At 41.4% G+C, this 22,162-nt stretch overlaps 1 protein-coding gene across 1 annotated transcript in view; it reads left to right on the top strand.

Annotated features, from left to right (window-relative positions):
• Positions 1–203: 203 nt before the first annotated feature.
• The window catches only part of nlgn1 (neuroligin 1), a 123,512-nt gene continuing 101,553 nt past the window's right edge, over positions 204–22,162 (top strand). Inside the window, exon 1 of the mRNA XM_088914078.1 lies at positions 204–351. Within this exon, the coding sequence (XP_088770204.1) occupies positions 231–351 (121 nt within the window). The 5' untranslated portion in view covers positions 204–230. The remainder of the gene's footprint in view (positions 352–22,162) is intronic.

Raw genomic sequence — 22,162 nt, 5'->3', positions numbered from 1 at the left:
TATTTGCAAAGTACCAGGAACATAACACGCATGTTGCTTAAGAAACAGAGCAGGCTGACATCTAAACCTGCACATGATTTGTCTCAGGTCACTAGTGGTAAATAAATGTGCAGCTTGACCACAGTTCAGTTTACATTTCTGGCTGTCAGGTTGAATTTGTTCTTCAATTATTTTGTCCTATTCTTTCTTCCCTCTCAGACATCCGTGAGAGTGGGAGCCCGAAGCCAGTGATGGTGTTCATCCACGGAGGCTCGTACATGGAAGGAACAGGGAATATGTTTGATGGAAGCATCTTGGCAAGTTATGGGAATGTCATTGTCATCACTGTTAACTACCGGCTTGGGGTGTTGGGTAAGATGATAGATATTTTACTCTCCGTCTCCTCCACAAAAATGTCTCTTGTAATGGCTTGTGTTCAGCAGTTATAAAAGAATGCCTGGAGTTCACTCCAGTTTAGGTTGTGCTGTCATTTTCTTTTCCACAAACCTAGGAAACTGTACTCGCAGGAGCTGATTTACCTTCTCTAACATCAGGCTTATGAATATAAAACTTTCAGGACCGATTTTCTGCTCCCACATGCCAGCTGCAGTTTGTGTCGGAGAAAGTTTGCTTGGAGGCAGAAGATATAACATGATAGTAAATAGAACAGATATCCGTTACCACTGATTCTGAATGCTGTTTGCTTGAGTCAAGGCTGCCTTCTGAGTGTCAAAGGAGCTCTCATGGGTGTCAGTATTTTATTATTTTCCCCTTAAGTCATTGTGTTCTGCAAGGTTAATGTTTGTGTGTCAAGCGAGTGTGCTGTCGGTTTTAATTCTGAGTGGTTTTGTAATCAGAATGGCTTACTTTTGCTCAGCAGTTAAAAAAAACATTCACACAATTCAAGAGGACTCGGTTAAGGCTATTTTAGCATAAAAATCAACAATAATTTCTCAATTTTGATGGAAATGTGTAGAAAAGAAGACTCAGAAGGACCTGTAGCATAACAGGTAAGTTGCACTGGCCTGTAGCCAGGCAATAGAAGAGCACTTTCCAGCAGTTTGTATTTTCACTGTAAATAAGGTTTTCGGAGGTTTGCGCTGCAGAAGGTAAACAGAGACACCACAAGTGCTTTGTGTGAATGTGCTTGTGAGCTCAATTAATATGTAGAATGGATAGACTAATAAACACCTTTGTGTGTACAGGGTTCTACAGTAACGATTGTGCCATGTCTAGTTGTTCAAATTATATTTGAAGGAACAATTTCTAGCTAATGATTTGTTATTGTTGAGGTAGTCGTACATTTTCTCTGTGTAGCTAAGTTATGCAAAGCTGTAATGAGGTTGTATTTATTATTTATTGCCTTCTGTTATTTTTTTTATTGGGATTGGACTCTGAGGTGCTTTGTACTCTGCTGAAGCTGTTGCAGTATTTTGTGGAGTCTTATTGAAACAGCATGAGACGAGCAGACCCTCTGTCATTATCTGCATTACCCTGGGTGTGCGCAGGCAGTCACATCACTGACGCCCTCCTGTACAGACCTCAACGCTTGCTGCTCAGTGCCACTTTACAGCAGTGCCCACGCATTTATATTTCTGATGTGACCTCTGCTCTCGGTCGACTATTGATCAAGTAATGAAACAAAGGACAACCTTAGATGAAAAAAGCAGCTATTTACAAATCTGTCTTTTGAATACAGTCTCTTAATTGGTATAAAGTGTGCACCGGGGAGTGTCGCTAATTGTATTGGAATCATTTGCTTCCAGGCATATCAGCAGCATTCCTTTCAAAATAGAGACACTGGCTTTTTCCCCCAGATTGAATTGGTTTTCTTTTTTTATTTCTGAGCTTTGCAGTTGATATTTTTGAACAGCTTGAATTTTTCTTTGTGGCTTGTGTCCTGTCCAGTTTGCAGTCCTGCCCTGTGACCTGTGCTTCTGGGAAAGGCTCCAGGTTTCTGTAGTACTCTCTTGGATATACAGCAGGCGATTTTCTGATGAAGGGTGGATAGATGGAGTTTTTTTGATGGTTTTGTTTTGCTCTGAGGGGTGAATTGCCCTGCAGCTAGTCTTCTGGATGGATTGTATTGAGCAGGGACTTCCTTTCTACAGTATAGCTCCCTGTACGTTTCATGTTACAAAAATGAAACTCTGGGCCCTGGGTGTAGTTTCTTCTGAACAGCTGTTATTTCTTGAGTTTTGCACTGAACGTCAGGATTATTGTACAGTCATAGTGGATGAGCTGGGTGTTTATTGTTCATGTAACACTGAAAATGTGGCGATGACTGTAGGCCGCAGAAGTGCTTTTAACCTCCAGCGTGTGCAAGAAGAAAGTTCTAGTAGTGTACGTGTGGCTGGTAATTGTCACCATTTTGAAAATTGCTAAACTGAGTAAACTGGGCCTCAAAGCGGAAAGTGCCCTGTTAGATATGAAATTGAATTGTTTCCTCTCTTGCATAAATAATCCATTCCAGTTCACCAGCTGGTTGCTCGTTCATCTCCTTTCAAATACCGCTTTCGGTGCTATTTCACGTCAGGGGAACTTTCTGCTGAAGCCTGCGATGTCCAGAAATGTCGCCCAGACCCCATTCACTGCCTGTCTCCATGTTCTTCACCCATCTGCGTCAGACCGATGATGGGAGTGGGTGGGCAGTCTTGCTCTTGGGTGTTTGTGGACAACAGTGACCGCTAGATGAAGGAGGTACTCTGATGGACTTATGAAAGTGTTGGATGTTTGTATCCTCTCGAAATGGCTGCACTAAGGAGAACAAGAACTACCAGGTTCTACATTTTCTCATACACCAGTTTTCTACAAGTCTTAAAATGCATGGCACAAGATTTAATTAGTGTGTTGAGTGTATTTTCTTCACCCATGTAATGTGCTGTTTTCAGAAAGTTGCTTTCAAGTTCATGAAATATGAAGGTTTTACCTTGCAACATATTTTAGAGGTCAGTTTTTTTATCTCCCTGGAAATTAGTCACTGCTGTTACAGGTCAAGAGTTTCCAGTGGGTGAGTTTTTCTAACAGATGGTAAGTGGGTATGAAAAATATCTGATGTTTACTGTCGTTATCACATAATCATCCTCTTGCACTCCTTCTCAAAAAATAGATACTAATAAGATAGACAGCGCAGGAAGCAGCCTGTTCACATATTTTTGATTTAACTTCTCATGTAGCTTGCTTTTGCTAAGTGAAATATGCTGTCTCAAATAAAGTTCATGTTTTGGAAAGGCCATAAAAATGAAGCCCTGTGCTGGAGATAAATATAAATCCTCCAAGTATTTCTCAAATACTGAAAGTATCAATTTCTGCGATAATTCAGTGGCACAGGTTTTAGCATTTCTTTTCACTTGCCTTGATTATAGAGAAATAAAGTAACTGTCCAAGGGAACCTTTCTACAATTTATATCAGTCCTTGCACTGTAGCGATCCTGCAGGTTCATTTATAGGCCCATTTCAGAGGAGATGTGCTGTTTTAAATTGTCTGCAAATATGGTTAGTTAGGAGTGTGGCAAAGCTGCCGCAGAGAGAGAGATTTATTTCCCTTGCCACTGGCCCAGAGCCTAGACCCTTCCTTGTAATTTGGTTTTACCTGTTATAGAGCTGAGAAGACAACTGAAACTGCAACGGAGGATCCTGAATATGGCCGTTGTGTGCTCAGATAGGCAGAGGGGAGTTTTTATACTCCCCGTATGCGATGACATGTGAAGGATGTTCCCCAGCGATCTTCAGGGGATCGGCGCTCTGGATTCTGCCTGTCTCCCCGGCACAGGGAAACTGTGTGGCCTTGTGCAGCGATAGGTTGTAAAGCTCCGCACTGCAGAGAGTGGTGATGATGATGTAGTAGTTTTACACATTTTGACATTTCATCTCGCTTAGTGCATCACAGTGGGAGACTATTTCATTAACATTGCTGCTGAAACATCTACAAGGTCTACAGCTGGTAGTTAAAGCCCATTGACAGGGAGCAGAAGGGATCCTTTCGCTCTTCTTTTTGCTTAATGCATGGATAACGCATTTCATCTGTCTCCTCAGATACGCAGATAGTTCTCTCAGTTCCAAGGGGTAAGATAATGTTTTGACTGTGAGCCTAAAATATTCTGGTACACTGTCAAGGATACAGTATGTGGCCCTGTCTCTTTTTGTTCTGGTCAGACATTCGTATGGATCTACAGATCCACAGATCATTGTGTAGAAGACGAGCAGGACAGGACTTCCAGGGAGACCAGGGGAATACCAGGGCTGCTGCCGAGCACTCGTCTAACAGTTGACTGTGATGTCACATGATGCAAAAAGTGGATTACTTGGCTGGCCTCGTGAAACCATATGAATTAGTGCCTAGATTGTGGTCCTGTCTAACATGGTGAACTGAATGAAGCAGAGTTATGGTTCTCTTTCATCATATGCAAGAGCAACACACATGTTGTGAACACATGGAAGTGATGGATAGGAGCCCTGTTGGAGGATTCCCTTTACTTCTCAGTCTGAGTTAATGAGTTGTTGTTATTATTGCCACTTTGTGTTTAGTTCAGCTTCAATCACAAGAACTTCATTAGTTGTGATGATTCCTGGAAAATTAAAAGATAGTGTTAGTGGGTGGGGGCTTGGGAGCAGGGTTTGATTCGAAGGAACAGACCGGAGCAGATTGCTTCTTGTCACTTCTAATTAGTATAATTATCATTAATTGCCATATTTAACCATAAATATCAATTACTATGATTATTAAATTTTGCCTGCACTGAAAAAAAAAGGACAGAGTGAATACGGTGCATACTTATCAACACCTGTGTGTGTTCCAGCTCTCTCTCACCACTGCAGCGAGAGATGCGGAACGAAGAGTTATTGCAATCCATTTAGTATCCTACTGGGGAGAACTGGGGCACCGAGCAGTGTCTGTGTGTACAAGCTGCCTGGAGAAGCATGGACCCTTTGGCTGTGGAGAGAATGCCTCAGGCACTTCAGAGACCACCACTCTGCATGTTTCCCTGCTGTGCACAAGGGAACTCATATTAGCCATTAATATTATTCAACAGAACCATTTCATACAGAAAAGTCTAACAATGCATATCACATTGCCGGCAGCTTCTGGGCTCCTCTCCACAGCCGATCAATAAATCACAGGCCATGGCCCTGAGTCTGGAGTGCAACTGCAGGTTTGCCGGCGAGGGAGGGAGGGAGGGAGGGACGTTCGACAGTGACCTGCAGCATCACAAGATTAAGCCTTATCCACGGCCCCAGCACACACACAGAGGGCGAGAGGTAAGGGTAAGCTTGTGGAGTTGAAACCAAAACAAGCATTGCAGAGCACTCCTGAGAGAACAGAGGGTTTTTGATCGGTCTTTGCGCTCGGGACATTGTTTGCCATTCTCTGACACAAGATACATATGCTGTTCACCCTTTGGCTGGCTTTATGTCTTTTCTGATATTATCCTCGGTGGAGATGTTCATTTACCAAACCGAGATTATTTGTGATACGGCTTTGTGTTTTTTGGAACTCGGGTGTTGTGGTCTGCCTAGATATTCACTCAATAGTACCTTTCCAATACAGTTTGTTCTAGGCAGCATGGAGGAGATTTGTCTGACTTTGCAGAACATGTGTCCATTACAATCCTTGGAAAAGCCATAAATAAATCTGAACCATTCCCATGGAGGGTGCTCATGGATTTGGGACAAGAGGCAGGGAAGGGCTGGTGCACTCTAGGGACACTAATGGCAGTGTTATAAAAATTTATCATTGTGCTAATCTTTATACTGTATATGTTTTCATCTTCATGAAGAGGTACTGTCACGATCGAGAGGCAGTATTGAATCAGATGCTTTTGTCTGAAACTGAATAAGTATACAAATCTAGCCTCTTCGCCCATTTTCAGAAGAACATACTGTATGAGCGTTTACAGACGAGAGAAGGCAATTTCGCCCATCGATCTCATTTGGAAGCAGTCATTCCTCTGATCTAAATCTTCCTTTCCACCTAAAATCCAAATTGAAGTACTCTTTGAAATAGCTATGAAGATTGCTTTGGCATTATGTTATCGAGTCTTTCTTTACAATAACCATTAACCCATCTGACATGTCTTAAGGACAGGCAGCAAGTGTATTTATGTGAAAGTTTTAAAAAACCTGGTTCACAAAGCGCAAGTTCACATTCAGAAGTGGGTTTAAACTGGAGAATTATTATGTGTTTCATGTAATGCACATTTAATTTGTAAAACATCATAAGGCTGTATGAGGTGTTGTGACAGTGATTTCTTACCATTATAATCATTAATAACTATTCATATTAGTCATAATAATCCAATTACATGCAACTTTACCATCTGTCTGTGCTATCTATCGAGTGTCACAGAGCACATCAGCCTGCTGGAAATCACAGCTGAGCTAATTGGCTGTTATCCTAGGAAGGACAGTCAGTCACATGCTCTAGTTGCTATGGGTCAGCACGGCAATGCTTTCTGTTTGCTCATGTTAGACTGTTAGAAACAGTCTTGTTATTTGGATTAAACAAAGCACTGACCTTTATTTAACCGAGAACATAGCAGTAATATCCCTGAACCAAATTCTATCTGTAGAAGGCAATGATGATTATAGTGGTCATGGTGTGCAGGATTATCTGATGTTAGCATCTAGAAGTTTCCAAATGGTATCTTTCTCATTTGAAAAAAGGAATAAGCAGCCATATCACCCTGCAACTCACAACTGGCAACCCACTGAAGCTAAGCAGGCGTGAGCCTGGTCAGTACCTGGACGGGAGACTCCTGGGAAAAACTAAGGCTGGAATAGGTGTTAGTAAGGCCAACTATATGACGAGGACACTATACTGTAAAAAGGGTTCGTACTTTGGATGAGACGTATAACCGAGGTCCTGACTCTCTGTGGTCATTAAAAATCCCAGGGCGTTTCTCGAAAAGCGTACTGTAGGGGTGTAACCCCGGCGTTCTGGCCAAATTTCCCATTGGCCCTTACCCATCATGGCCTCCTAATAATCCCCTTCTCTGAACTGGCTTCATCACTCTGCTCTCCTCCCCACTGAGAGCTGGTGTGTGGGGAGCGGACTGGCGCACTCTGGCTGCTGTTGCGTCATCCAGTGGTGCTGCACACTGGGGGTGGTGGAGGGGATCCCCATTACCTGTAAAGCGCTTTGAGTGGAATGTCTAGAAAAGCGCTATATACAGTAAGTGTAAGCAATTATTAATTATTATGAATTAAAAAAACTCATTTGCTGCTCAGACAAAGATACAGTACTTCCCACAGGTAATAAGAAGCAGTAAATAGAAGGCATTCTTGTGGTCTTGAAGTGTAGCATCTACAGTACATTCTTCCCCAACAAAGAGGAACAGATGAAAATGAAGCTAGTGAGAGGGCAAAGGTGTTTATTTCACTTTTTAAGTTAGTAATTTCCAGGTCGGTACAAAGATTTATAACTATTAATTGTCAAACAGTAATTTCTTATCCAAGTGAATAAATTAGACAACTCATGAGACTGCATCACTTGCCTTTTCAAATTCATTAGAGTTTTCTCTGCCCTTAAATTCTGTAGGCATATGTCCTGAATAGTAAATCTGGTTTGGCTAATGTTTAGCCAGCAGAGCTCACGATAAGCAGAGCAGAATATAGTGTAAAAATGGAGGAATAGAACAGGAATACAGCTTCAGCACTCAATACTGGGGAACAGAACCATTTTTAATGTGAAAAAATCCTTAGTAGTTGTGGATTCTACAGGGCTAGAAATACAAATGACCCATCTGCTCTAGTTGTGCTTGTTCTTTCTATTTTTTGTTTCATTTAAGGTCTGTGAGCTGAGATCAGTTAAATTTTATTTTGTAAATCAAAATTGTAACAGCAGGGCTAGGACAGTCTTTCCTTCAATTACATGAATTGAAAAAAAAAAAACAGCAATACGTGTTTTTTACTGGATAACAAATTACAGCACATGAAACCCACAGCAGAATTAGTCATATGAGGAAGCTCTGGCATGTTTAATTTTTGTGCTCTTAATTTCTTTTTATTACAGTCAGTTTGGGTTATTTATTTCTAAAGCCAATTGTGATATTACAATTTCACAGTGAAAAACAGTTTTAGTTTATGTCTGACAATAACATTGGTATTTAAACAGATGACTGGGTTTCAATTACTTCTGCTTTTCAAAAGTGGCACATTTTGCAGCTGTGAGTTGAGCAATATACCAGAAGGAGAGTGATATTTCATTTTTTATATTTTCTAAATATTTCATCTAAGGCACTTCTCTGGGCTTTTACTTTTAAACCCCTTTCGGATCTAAAATGATGATGCTCTTGGCACCAGGTGAAATATGAGGCTCAAGTTGGTGTGCCACACTTGCGCAAAGAGCAGAGGGACATTAAAGAGCTCGTGGCTGCCTAATTAAGCAATATATTACTGGTGCATTGAATTAAACATTTATCTTCATGTAAAATAAATTAATACAAAATGTAATTTATAACACAGAATTAGAACTGATTTTGCTGCAGACAAATAAATATTATTGTCTGGTTGAAGAGAACCTGTTTAGTACAAGCCTAATAATTAATTTTAGTAAAAAATGGTTACCACTAGTCTATTTGAATTTAGTTTTTTTCCTTCTTTTTGATGTGAAGATGAAGCTCGACAGACTCTTGATGTACATGAATACAACCCCCTGAAAGAGCACGTGTCTTCTGGGACTGTAGCTGTCTTAGGACAGTTCTCTCACGGCTGCTCGTGACATCAGTTTTTAGTTTTCAACCCCATTTCAGCAAGTACAGTATCTCTCGCACCCAGGAGTCAGCCTGGACGTCATGAATAGAAAAACATTAACTACATTTAGGCTCAAATCCTCTAGTCCTAATCCAATGTGCAAAAATGGGAAGAGTCTGGGAGATCCTGAATTTTGTACTTTTCCTCCAGGTCCCACATGGGGCATATACAGTACTGTATGGCTCCATCAATCCCTGTCTTGTGCCTCATGTCTGACCCAGCACTTTCAGTTCAGTCATCACAGTCTTGTGCCATGTTGTTAATACCCTGGGTATACATTATAGACAGACCTTTGGTGTTCACTCTTGGGACGTTCCACTTGTCGGAGTCAATTTATCCAGTCCTTCTTAATCTCGACAGGCGGTGTTCTTGTACAGATCCCCATTAGAAATTTTAATGGTCCAGGAGATGCTGTAGATCTTACTGTATGTACTGTATGGTAGGTAACCCTTATGAAAGATGTTTTCTCTCGCTGCTTGGAGTTCTTGAGCTAACATTTCTGTTTCTGCAAGCTAATCTGAAAGTGTCAATCTTCCAGCAGGACAAGGCAAGGTCTGAGAGTACTACTAGGATTACAGTGGCATAATGGTGTTGAGGTCTTGGTGTGACCAGCGTTTTCATGCCATCTACAGGAGACAACCATGACCTTTGTCAGCTGGTGAAGGCTCCCACAGGAGTCTGTCCAGAGCTGATAAAGTGTATGGATCAGTGCTGCCATGACTGTGTTAATGCTCAGGGAGGCCATGCCCAGAACTGGGTAATGTTTTCTTATCGACAGTGTGTCACATTTCATACTGACATTTCAAACATCATGATAGACTTTTTTCTTTGAGCTTGACCTTTGACTTCTTTGAACGATCTTTTATGACGTTTGTTTTGCTGTCTATTTTTAAAATATTTGATTAAATCCATTAGACCCCGATGTTACCATCTGATCCATCAGTATAGTTCACTACGTGCAGGCACACGAACACTGAGGTAACCATCCTGTGTATTATAACTAGCAGGAAATGCAGGGGCTCTTTTCAGTTTGAAAGTGGAAAACCTGTCTGGGTTATGGATTGGATCTGCATATTTCCAGGCAGAGGAAATTCAGAGAGGTAATCCAGTGCTTCAGAGGCAGAACCACACCCTACCAGACACAGATTCATCTAAATAAAATTAATTTCAGTAGTATATATATACTTTATTGATCCCGTGAGGGAAATTGCAGTGTAATAGCAGCTTAACACAGTCAACACAGCACAGTGTAATGGAATGATACAATAATACAACAATACAATGCAATACATACAATACAATCCGTACAGTGGGAAGTGCACTAAGAAGAGTTGCCCACAGTCCAGAATATACAAAGAACAAACCAGAACAGTACACAAGAAGTTGTATTGCACAATATAAATATAAATGTATTGCACAAGTCCCTGGCATATATTGCACAAAAAACAGTTGTAAACAGGAAAAGCCAGATGTAAGCAGAGAGTTTACTGCTTAGTCCAAAAACAGGTCAATGTCAATGTTGCCCCTGCCCAGACACACAGTGGATGAGTTGTACAGTCTTATGGCAGAAGGCAAGAATGACCTCCTGTAGCGCTCCCTGTCGCACTGCGGTTGGATCAGCCTATTGCTGAACGTGCTCTTCATTCTCAAAAGTAGTACTGAGCATTGTTACAGACCCCTTTTCTTTCATGGGTGGGTGAGGGTGGGGTTCCACACAATCATGTTATGTTCCTCATACCCAATATATCTGAAGCCCATATAAGAAATACAAATGCATAATGTGATTAAGTTGCCCAAGACATTGCTTGAAAAAGCTGGTTTCATCTCTATTTGTGCCTGCAGAAGAACAGAATCCTTTCAGGTGCTTCCTGTCTCTTCATGTCAAATGGCGTGACGCCTACTTTCCAAACGATCTCTGTCCTGGTCTTCCTCTGGCATTCCGGCCAGGCTGCCAGGCGCCCCACTTGTTCTTTACTCGGCTTTTTTTTTGTGTCCAGGTTTATATCTGTTCTTCTAACTTAAAGGAATTGTTCTAGTAATTATTTTTGAACCCCTGTATAGTAAATCAATACAAATTTAACAATACCAGATTTACTTAATAGCAAGCCATTGCCTTCCTTCAACAGCACTCAGGACAATTTAGGTCTATTTCAGGAGCTGCCCACAGGCTGGGAAAGAGCATCAGGATGGCTCCAGTTTGCTCCGGTGCTCGTAAATCTGAAAGCCCCCACTGCTGTGCCAAAATGGAAATTCAGATTACCCACTCGGATCAAACGATTTCTGACTTCTACACGATCCTTTAAAATGGAAGTAATTTTAAACAGAAGAAAAATAAAAACAGGCCTGTGTGGGAAAATTGTACTCCAGTCTGAGGAGCGTACAGAAATGGTCTGGTAATTACTGTCATCTTTCAGATGGAAAATATTTTTTTTTCAGGAAATGTGGTAATTATTCTTTCATTACAAAGACAATTGTACAGATGTTGCTTCTCCAAAACAGATATTCTGTCTGTTGATGTCCTCAACAATGAGATAAGCCTTTCTTTGATTCTTATTTTTGACTTTTTAAAAATGCCTGAACATTTGAAGTTCACCCATTTCACTTTTTCTATTTCAGCAAAACTCAAGCCAATAAAAAATCAGATGTGAATTACCATTTAATGATGTAATGGCAGTTATTATATTCTAGTAACTTAAATCAAGAGAAATGTTTAATTAAGCAGGGCAAAAAAGACTGCTGTCTTATCATTATAGAGGCATTCACATGCAAAAACTTTTCCTTCAGCTCTCAACACATTTCTGATCATAGACTCACAAACTGTAGGTGGAATCTAAACTTATAAGATCTGTCAGGGTGAAATCGAGATATGAGCTCTTTGGATAATCAGTCATTTTTCTAGGGACATTTTATAAAGTCTTCTTCATTTTGACTCTGTAGCAGACAGTGGTGAATGCCTGCTTATGGAGCTGATGTCTGTTCTGTGTGCTGGCAATCAGCTTCAAAAGTGCCTGTGCCCGAGTTCATTGTTGTATCTGCATTGAGGTCTTGATACTGAAAAAGAAGAGCAAGCACTTGTCCACAACCTGCTTTTGATACCTGTGGAACTGCTGTGCAAGCAAAAGGAATGAAACTTTAATTACAGAATGCACTCCAGCCCTAATTATATCACTGACCCATGTGCTCAATGTACTGTAATGAGTTTTTTGCTCATTGAATTCATGTGATTTAAACTGTAAATATCACTGGTAGGACATATATTGCTACCAGTTCTCTTGGTACAGGAGTTGGAGGGATACATTATGGACGCAAATCTACATATATCCCATAGTGGGTCGATATTGGATTAATTATGCAGAGTATGTCAGTGCTGTGCTGTGCTTTAAATCAGCAGCAATTTAAATTCTGCCAGTAACCCACCACAGCTAACATTTTCGAGTTTTACATTTTTCATTTATTGTCATTCCCCAAATTATTATTTTGCAGTAGCGCTATTATATAGTTTGTTTTAGTGTTGCACTGAACCTGCGGCCCATTAACTTGAAATATTTTTTTAGCAAACCTTCACAGTTGGGTTTTGCCAAAGTTCAGACTTCTTTTTTTAACAAACCAAAGAGCCTTCTGTGGGATAATCGCTGTCTGTGCTGCTGTGCTGTAGGCAGTAGTCTTCGATGTAACCGTAGCAATGTGGGTTCTCCGGCGTGCGCGAGAATCCTGTTACAGTGCAGAGGTGCTTCCTCAGGGAAGCGCTGGGTTCTCCCCAGAATTTCATTCCACTTTCAGACCTACAGTCATTCTCTTACATGGTGGAACATCTGCACATGCTGTTTGCCTGTGATGAAACACTCTTACTCACTGTAATCCAAGGATAATTATTTCAGATCAGTTCCTCCCTCCCCCACACACGCGCTTCCAAAAAATATCCATGTGGGATTGTGAATGTCACTTACCTTGAGCAGGTTCTGCTCCATTGAACAATGCTCTATTTAGCACACAGCAGTGGAATTCTCTTAGTGGAATGAAATCATTGTGCTGCAGCTGAGCAATGCAGAACATGAGAGAATGAGAGGAGGCAATTCAGGCCCTCTAGCTTGTGAGTGTCTAAGTGGCCAGAGGATCTTGCCCAGCCACTTCTGCGAGGAATCCAGGCCGCCATCTTGAAGCAAATGGCTGGGTGGCCCCTTCCAGACGCCCACCAGACAGAGCAGAACATACTGCCATGGTCGAGTCTTCTCGACCTGCGTTTGACCTGCATTAGTTGAGTTGAGTAGCAGAATAAAGGAGAAAAATCAGAGAAATAAACGTTGCAACTCGGTAGGTTTGGTTTTTCTCAGCTTTGCCCCTCCCACGTTGTACAAAGTTCTGTGCATAAGGAGGCCAATCGCAGGCCGTGCTGTGCTTGAAGCTGCAGGTTTCCCCAGTGAAGGATCTCTCTGCTGCTGTTTGCAGTGTCTCCTCATACGGAGTCCAGGAAAAGGCCTGTTTTGCATGTCAGACACTCTGCGTTCCTCCATACAGAGATACACTCCTGGCTGTATCATCACAACGAGCCTCCAGTTTAAAATATTTTTATTGTTACTTTATCTTCACGTTGCCACTGCCCCCATCTACTCAGCTGAGATTTTTTTATCATCTGTAATGCATTGCTCAGTATAACAGCATTTTTAAAATGCACATTAGACATCAGTGGATTTTAGTTTTTTATTGTGCATTATCAGATGTGGGAGTTTATTATGTTACTTAATGTCATGAAGACATTACATCTTTAAACATGTCAGTGTTAAGGGAATTAATGTTTTATTTGGGGGAAGCATTCAATCAATTATGAGCACTTTTCCGCTGTGTTGCTCACATACTGTACATAAACGCAGGTGCATATGGGTATGATATTTCACTGTTGATTCTGCAGTAACTGCTGGGCTGACTTTGTCTAAGGCTTGTAGTCAAAAGTTCTGAATACTTCAGACGGGTTCTCTCCGATGAAAAAGGGTCAGTTCTTTTTACATGACAGTGTCAGACATTCCTTCGAGCTTTGGAATGTACTCTCTGTTCTTACTCTTTTCTGGAGTGATTCCTGAGCTGCCATGTGTTATTTCTAACATGGTGACTAACGTTGTACACAATATTGTGAAAGAGGTCTTAATAATGCATTGAACATTTTCAACATAATGTCCCTTGAGTCACATTTTGCACTTTTAACCATATACCCTTACTTTTTTATTACCACTCCTTATTTCCTTGCTGATACTACTCTACAATATCCGGAAAAGGAAAATGCCTAACGGAAACACCTAAGTCTTTCTTATACTTAAAAGGTCTCCTACCTGCATGCAATGCTATGGTATTGTCTGCACTAGGTCTGCCAGGTGTTTGCCTCGTGTTTGGGAATTTCATTTGCTAATCTCCTCCTGTTCCGAGAGGGTTTATTGGGATGCCAGAGCTAAAGCTGCCCGAGAATCATAATGCCATGCAGACGATCCTGACGTTTACTTCTAACTCTGATGTGCAATAGAAGAGAGACCTATTGATCTGTGTTTCCTTGGTTTGGTTTTTGCCATCCTGTTATGGGTGGAAGATCCATGAGCTGTGTTCCAGTCAATGGGTTTCTCCCCTGTGGTAGGAGCTTTGCTAATGACCGATGAACAACCATCCATTGTTTCCTAAAGTACAATTAATAGGCCCTGGAGCTTCCTGTTAAGTGCCTTTAATACTGGTAATACACGTATGTCTCTTCCTTGCTAAGGAATGTAATAATTCTATTCTGTCTCTTTAAATAAATACAAATACAGTAATACAGTACAGTATATGCGAGAGAGGTATCTGAAATACGTTGTCATCGACTCCCACGGGGACAGCAGCAGCCCTTAAAGCTCATTACATGCTGAAATCTGTATCAGCAGACAGGCTGCACTGCAGTTTTATTAAGCGAACCACAATGACACCCGGCTACAGGAGGCTGCTAGCGCTTGTGTGATGCCTGACCCTTAGTATTCATCTCCCGGCTGCCAGCACTCTGCAAATGAAGAATATTATATATTGGGGGAGAAAATGGCACGAGGTGTAAATTACTCATTAGAGTCAAAGAAAGGACCTTGCTTTTAACCTTTAAGATCTAGACATTTCGGAGGCAAATAAGCATGTACCTCTAATTGTCTTGCCAGTTAACATTCAGGCTGTAGAACACTTCACAGGAACAGCTTACTGTATACTTGGGGACTACTGAAATAACACATCCAGTATTAAACCACAGACCACACCTGTGAACAGCAGCAGAGTTTATTAGGGATATCGCATTTGCTTTCTTAAACTATTGTTTCCATGGTAGTTGCTTCATTGCAGGTATGTTAAAAAAATAAAAAGAAAACATTTAAGGCAAAAGAACTATTCTCTCATCGCACCAGGTACAATTGGATCAAAGCTGCCTCCTCCATATTTGCTCCACTTGGATGCTGCTGTGTGTGTCCTTCTGGGTGTTAGTGATAGCAGTCAGTCTTCTTGCCACATCTTTGACTGAAATGCAATTAATGTCACCACAGTTGTTGACAAGAGCTTTTATGTTGGGTGTGAAAGAAGAGCTCTTTGCATAGCGATTAGAATTCCTTTCAAGTGTGCTCTGAAAGCTAGCACAAAACCTGCACTCTTCCAGAGCCGTCTCTGCAACAGCCCTGGAGCTGAATTCCTCCAGCTGCACTGTAGCTGCAGCTAGCAGGGAAGATCTTTCCTGCCTGCACGAGAATTGGGGTGGTTGCTGATCCTTTACAAGTGAGCATTGGCTGCTGCACTACTGTACTGTATATACAGCATACGCTACATTTTCTTTTTAATCAAGCTTGATTTCCACATCCAGTAGTTAAGCTGTCTGTATTCATTTTAAATCTGGTGTAGAGCAGGGATTGAGCAGTTAGTCCAAACTGGAAATGCCTCAACATGCTACTGCAACTCTTACTCCATGCTTCAGGACTGCTGGAGGCAGGGCGCCGACAACTGCACTCTTGGTGCACTCTTGGGGGAAATGGTGTCCGATTCCCCCGTTTATTGCCCTGTACTGTGAAGGCTGAGGCCTGTGGGCCTGTGAACATGTCACTGCTCCCCACTGAGTGTCTGATCACTGATCCACCGGGTAAATCTCTAAACCTGCCAGAAAGGCACACTTATATGATCACAGTCCTGTGCTCTAACTGATTTTAAATGGCTTTTCCAAAAATTATTTATTATCTTTAGGTGTCCATTGCCGTTGTCCTGTCTGGTTTATGGGACAAAAAGGATTTTTGTACATCTGTGTGGGCGCCTTGGCCTTTTTCTCTGCAGGGAAGAGCTTTGACACTGTTAAAATAAGAGCAGAAATGTAGCTGCCAAGATCTTGCAGCAGCAAATGAACCCCCAACTACAGGACATCAGCTTGAATGTGCCTTTGGGTCAATAGTAATTCACTGCCAGGGTGGTATTTATGATCTGTAAAAATGAAAACCTCGAAATGTAGAATCTGCACTGAGAATTTTCTGCAGGATCCGTGTATGTTGTTAAGTAAGGCATTCTTACTTTATTTCTTTGTCCCTGCTGGTTTCTAAATTGCTCATCAAAGCCTTAATCTGTGCTAAAATGACTGGCAATACGGCAGAGATAAAATTATGATACACAGACTTTTAGCACCATTATAAAAATGGATGTTTTTTATATACAATTCAGCAAACATCAGGGCAAATGAGATTTGTGGGAATACAGGCTCCCGCTGTACTAAAATGCTCGGCCTTGAGTTAGCAATAATACGGCTGCAACCAACACTCCAAGCCCGAAAGAAAGCAGCCAAACTCATCTGTATCTTAGCATCTCCTGCTGGCGGTTGGAAAGAGGGATAACCTTCACACAGTGGGGGAGACATTCTGGGAAAAGTGTGTGATTCCGGAGCCTATTCAGTGGTTCTTCTGGTAGAGGTTCAATCCTGGGTCGTGTCACCAGCCAACAGGGAGCCGATCCAAGTACCCATAATCCTGTAAGGCACTTAGTCAACCCCATGGATTTCTCCTGCATGAAGAGCGAACCACGAGCCAGAGGACGCCAGCGGGAACACTTGAAACGGAGAAGATAGGATAAGATCACTTTAGTGGCCATATACAGTTTCTTGTATTAGGAATTTGTCTTTGAAGCTGATACCCTGGCATCTTGCAGGAAGTTGCTGAATGTGATCCTTGGATCGGTGAATAACGACCTAAACGCACAAGATGGGTCGAATGGCCTCTGCCCAGTCTGTAACCTTTGTGACTGGGGTTCCTGCAGTGGGACAGCCCACAGCTGGCTGCGCGGTGGGGTGGGGTCAATAGGTCAGGGCTCTCAGCTCCCAGTTTCTCCTGGGCCTCCCCAGCACTTGCAGGCATGCGGTACTTCAATCAAAAAGATGCGGACCCTTCCACTGAGCCTGGTGGTGCTCGTGCCAATGTGGCAGGGCCCTGGGACTTCAGAAATGAACATGTAGAGGTTCCACTCCACACGGAAAAGGAGCTTGCACACTGAAGTAGTTCCCTGCTTTGACCTCAGTTTGTCTTTGGAGCAGCTCTCCATTCCATCCTCTGGATGAACTTTAGCTAAATTTTCCAAAAACCATGTTTAAGGCAAAATCCGCCGATTCAGCTGTTCTCAGAAATGTCTCCTTTTCCCTGGTGAGGACTGCAGCCCAGTGCCTGTCGCAGAAGCTTTAGGACTCAAATGCTTAGCCATGCTGGAATGGAGGAAAGAGCATCTGGACAAGACCCATGAGAAAATGTGGGAACATGTAAACACTGAAGACTTCCTAGTCTGGATTCGAACACAGGACCCAAGAGATGTTAACCATCACACCACTGCATCTACCTAAAGTGTAATTACACAGAATATTGTATATGTTTTTCATTTCTCCTTTTTTCCCCATTCCCAAGTTATCACTTTATATATTTGTACAATGAAATACTTTTTTGTTTTCAGAGGGAGAGTTACAGATCTTTCCCCTGGGTAGTAAGCTTGGAAAATCCCCTTAATGAAGTTTTATCTTCTTGTCTCTTTCAGATATGCTATTCTTGTTTTACTGACAGGTTTGTCCAGGTTACTGAAGGTGACATAGCCCTCAGCAGCAATCAGAGTATTTACAGCATATTGCAATGTAAGAGGATTTCCTGTTTAGGGGATTTACTTTATCTGAAGCTTAATTTTTCTAATACAGAGATATAGCAGTGACAATCCTACTAGCCTAAGTTGGGAAATATTATCTTTGTGTGGGGGAATGCTTACATTTAAAATCAGTTCAATACATGTTAATATGCTTACAGTATATACAAGAATGTTTCAAGGAAATGCATTCGCATATAATGATAGCACAATTGATGTATACTGAAAAAAGTATGTATAACTGAAATTTCCACATAAGCAGGCAATTCTGTGACCATGTTATTAATCTAGAAGATGCAGCACATTTAATGCTTTACACAATGAAGTATTTTAAGTAATAAATATGACTATCCAATCTTTAATAAAATAGTCTCATTTTCTTTCTCATTCTTCCAAGGTAAGCTGAAAAAGAAGGGAAACTTCATGAAATTTCATGAAAGAGGGTTTGTTTATAATGGAATGCCCTCATCTGACATTTCTGGCCTGCTGTTTTGTGTGTGGGCCCTGCAGTATGTCTCTGTCTGACTTTAGCTCACCCATACTGGTAAACTGGATGTTTTTTTAGCAAAACTGGATACAATTTAACATTTGTTTGCCCAAAAATGATGGATTAGCTTGGCTTGGTGATAAGGACCACGTACAGGACAGTATACTGTAGCTCTTCCCCTGCGGTGTGCACGGTCAGAGACATCTGCCTGTTGTCCAATCTGTGAGTCTGACACTGCCCACAGCAGGGCTATTGTTGAGTAGGTGGACTGGGGGGAAATCATGTGCTCCTGATTATCGCAACACACAGGTGAGCAGCAGGTTATGCTGTTCTTTGGCCAACTGTAGAGGCCATCCGTCCTTGGGATGCTTGACCACTTCAGAATCGTGGACAGGTAATAACGGAGCCCAGACATGGACCAGTGAGGTATTAGCTCTCCAGGGCGGGCAGTGTTAAAGGTTCTTTGATTCGAGATGTGTTGTATAGATTCCAGGAAGGTCTGGTTACAATCCTGAAATATAAAGATGAGGTAATTTAAGTGGGAGACCATGAAAAAGATCTGGGTTGCCTCCTTTGTGAGTGCCGTGGAGTCAAAAGCAAACATTGGAAATGAAATGTCAGTGGCGCAAGCAGCCAAGGCAGATTGTGAGATAGCTCTTTTGTTTTGTGGGATTTCTGACCGTGGGATTTTTAAAACGAGCATTAAGCACAACACGGTACCTTGAGGAAGCCAGAGGAAAGATGAGCAGAAATGAAATGCGAAGGGCTACAGATCCTGGCAGCAAAGGGAAAGAGTGCCAGAGTGTTAGGCTTTCTTCCAGAGTCCCTTTCTGTAGGCTGTAGGCCGCCTGCACAGCATTGATTAAGCTTTAAAGGTCACACTAGGGATTCTACCATGTGATAGAGGAACATATGAGGAAACGACCCTTAAATGGAGCCACTGACATTGTTATTACATTGTGTTTTGAGGAAGATGGAAGGAATATCTTGCCATCCTACTCAGCAGTCTGCTTGTGTTTTGAAGCGAGGTTATGATCATGATTTCTGTTCTTGACAAATTGGAATCTTTTCCAGTCTTTTGATAGTTCTTAAGGCAGGAATTCCTCAGCAAATTTCCAAATAAGAAAAAGCCCAGACAGTCTCCACCCCCCCCCCCGTCTTCTTTGACGAGCTGTCTCACCACATGCAACAGAGGAGGTGAAAACTGGAAAAAAAAATAAAAGCAGTTCTCGGAGGGAATTGTTGCCCATCTTGTTTAAAAATTCTGATTTTAAAATGTCACCATGCTGCTCAGCAAATTATTCACCAAGAGCTGCCTCCTCACCAGGTGGCTTGGAGCTCCTGCAGCTTCATGTTCACCGTGTTCTTTTTCCTTAATCCCTTTAGCTTTTTTTACTTTCTTTAAACTAAAATAGAGAAAGTGCTGGCACCAATCCAATCAGATCTGAAACCTTCTTGATCTGGTGTTAGGTGATTACTTATCTCAGCGTTTGTGAGTTTTAGGAACCCAGTAGAGACTGAAGAGCTTACGGGACAAGACAAAACAGTGGGTGAATTGAAAAAGAAAACAGAAGAGGCATATTTGTTAAGCAAAATACTTAACCTGCACCTGGCTGTTAGGCGTCCTCCACATGTCACCAGGTTTCTGTAAAACCTGTTGATGAGAAGGCCTCTCGTTAATTCAGGACCCCAAAAAGGGAATTCTTGGAATTCGGCTGATTATTTCCTTAGTCCAGCGATATTCTGTTGATCCTCTTACAGTAGGTGTCGCCTCTTGGCCAGTTCAGTCAATTTCTTGTTGTTCAACAATTTCTTGTTGGTGCTCTAACCCACTCCTTTCTAATTCTTGCTATTCTGTGCATATCGCTTTCCATGAGTCTTTGACTTGTCTCTACACAGTATTGCTCTTGTCTGTCATTTTTCTACAACAGTCTAACAGGATGTCCCTTTTAAACATGGCTCCTGGATGACAATGAAATTTGGAGTGCTTGCCATAGGACACACGTAGGATTTATGCAATGATAGGAAAATAGTTTGTAAATGCTCTCCAAGTATCAGTTCTGGGCATGGGTGTCATCTGAAAATCCATTTTATGTTTTTTTTCTAGTCATTATAGATTATAGTACAGTGTATATATAGTTCAGGTGGACAGCTGTGTCAGCATGTGTAGGCTGCAAAGGAACAAGTAAAAGCTTTACTCCATGCTGAAGAGAGAAGAAAGGAAACACAACGTTTCGGCCTTCTTCTTCACACCCGAAGAAAGCTCCACAGCCGAAACATTGTGTTTCCTTTCTTCTCTTTTCAGCATGGAATAAACCTTTAACTTGTTCCAGTGTACTGTATATATATAAAAGTTTGTTTTTATAGTTATTTGTCATAAAGTCTGTCTATTTACCTTATCTCTGGTCTTAGAGTATTTCTGACTTTCATTCCATCACTGACTTCTTTTGCACTTAACTGAACTAATGAAGTGGATAATCAACTGTGTTTTTCAGGTGTTAATCAGGTGCTAATTAAAAAGTGCCTCTGAAACCTGCAGGAATCTGGCAGATCTTGAGTTGACTGGAGTTTCCTCCCCTGTTGTATGAGACGAATAGAGATGCTTTCAAGTAACACCAGGCTAAAATAAGAAATTCAAACTTCAAGGTGTTCACAGTCATCCCTGTGTTTTGATTGTATTTCACTGTTTTGTGTTCTACAGCTTTGCATTTTTTAATTGAATCTTTGCTTCATGTTCCAGGTGTTATGCATAACTTAATACACCCATGTGTGTTTCATCCACTTTTTATGACTGATGTTAAAATTATTTCCAATCTGCAACCAAATCCTGGAACATTCCTTTACATGAACAGTTCTACTCTACATTTCCTGGTGAATTATTATCAAGGTGACTCTAGTTGGTGTGGTGGTGCAGTCTGTAATTTCGCCAGCAAAATGTGGGCTTATGCAGAAATGAAACTAGGAGCCTTTATCCCGGCTGTATCAAGCAATGACTCAGACTTTAAATCCTTCTTTGTGCCATACATAAGGCTTAGGTATTGAAAAGTGAGAATTATATTCTAAGTCTACTCAGAATAAAATTGAGACACTATTATGATATAAAGAAAATAAAAATAAGTTAAGACATTTAATAAGAAATAAGCTTTGGCGTTTATTTTTGACAGCCTATTAGCTTTGAAATAGAAGGATTAAATTCTTTCAGGACGTTCTTGCTGGGAACTCAAAGAGAGATGTCATTGTTGTACTGCCTGTCTGCTATATTGGTCCAAAGCAAAGAATACATCGCTCTTGTGATTTGTCCTAGGCTTTTTTATGAAGAATGTACAAAAGTTAAACATCTGTAATTTTTCTCCAATTTCTCTGCAATTGCCTGCATATTGATGAATATCATCAACAAAATCTATCATCAAAAAACTTTGAGAATTAAGGAAATAAACTAAATAAACTAAACTGAAAACATTCTTCTGTCTATCACCTATCTACCTATCATCTTGCCTTTCTAATTAAAAAGCAAGAAAGTTTGTGAACGAGGATATGTCATTGGCTCTTAATAGATAATTGATCTGAGAATCCCATCCTGCTTTTTCCTGAAAGACGTTGGAGCATAGGGATCAGGAATCACATGGGAAAATAGGAATTTTAGGGGTTTTGTTTACAAGGAGTGGTTGCACACAGTATAAAGGAGTAGGCGGTGTCCGGAGCTGCCCAGCCATGCTGTTGAACTGGGCCACTGGGAGCCTTCAGTGAGTGATTGGATTGAAAAGCTGGAACTCATGAACTTCTCACACCATGCAGCCCCGTTTGCATCCTTTC

The sequence above is a fragment of the Atractosteus spatula genome, chromosome 4 (assembly GCF_055471065.1).
Source record: "Atractosteus spatula isolate fAtrSpa1 chromosome 4, fAtrSpa1.hap1, whole genome shotgun sequence".
NCBI lineage: Eukaryota > Metazoa > Chordata > Actinopteri > Semionotiformes > Lepisosteidae > Atractosteus > Atractosteus spatula.
Note: the sequence above shows the minus strand (reverse complement) of the source record. Positions and strands in the feature narration are given on the sequence as shown.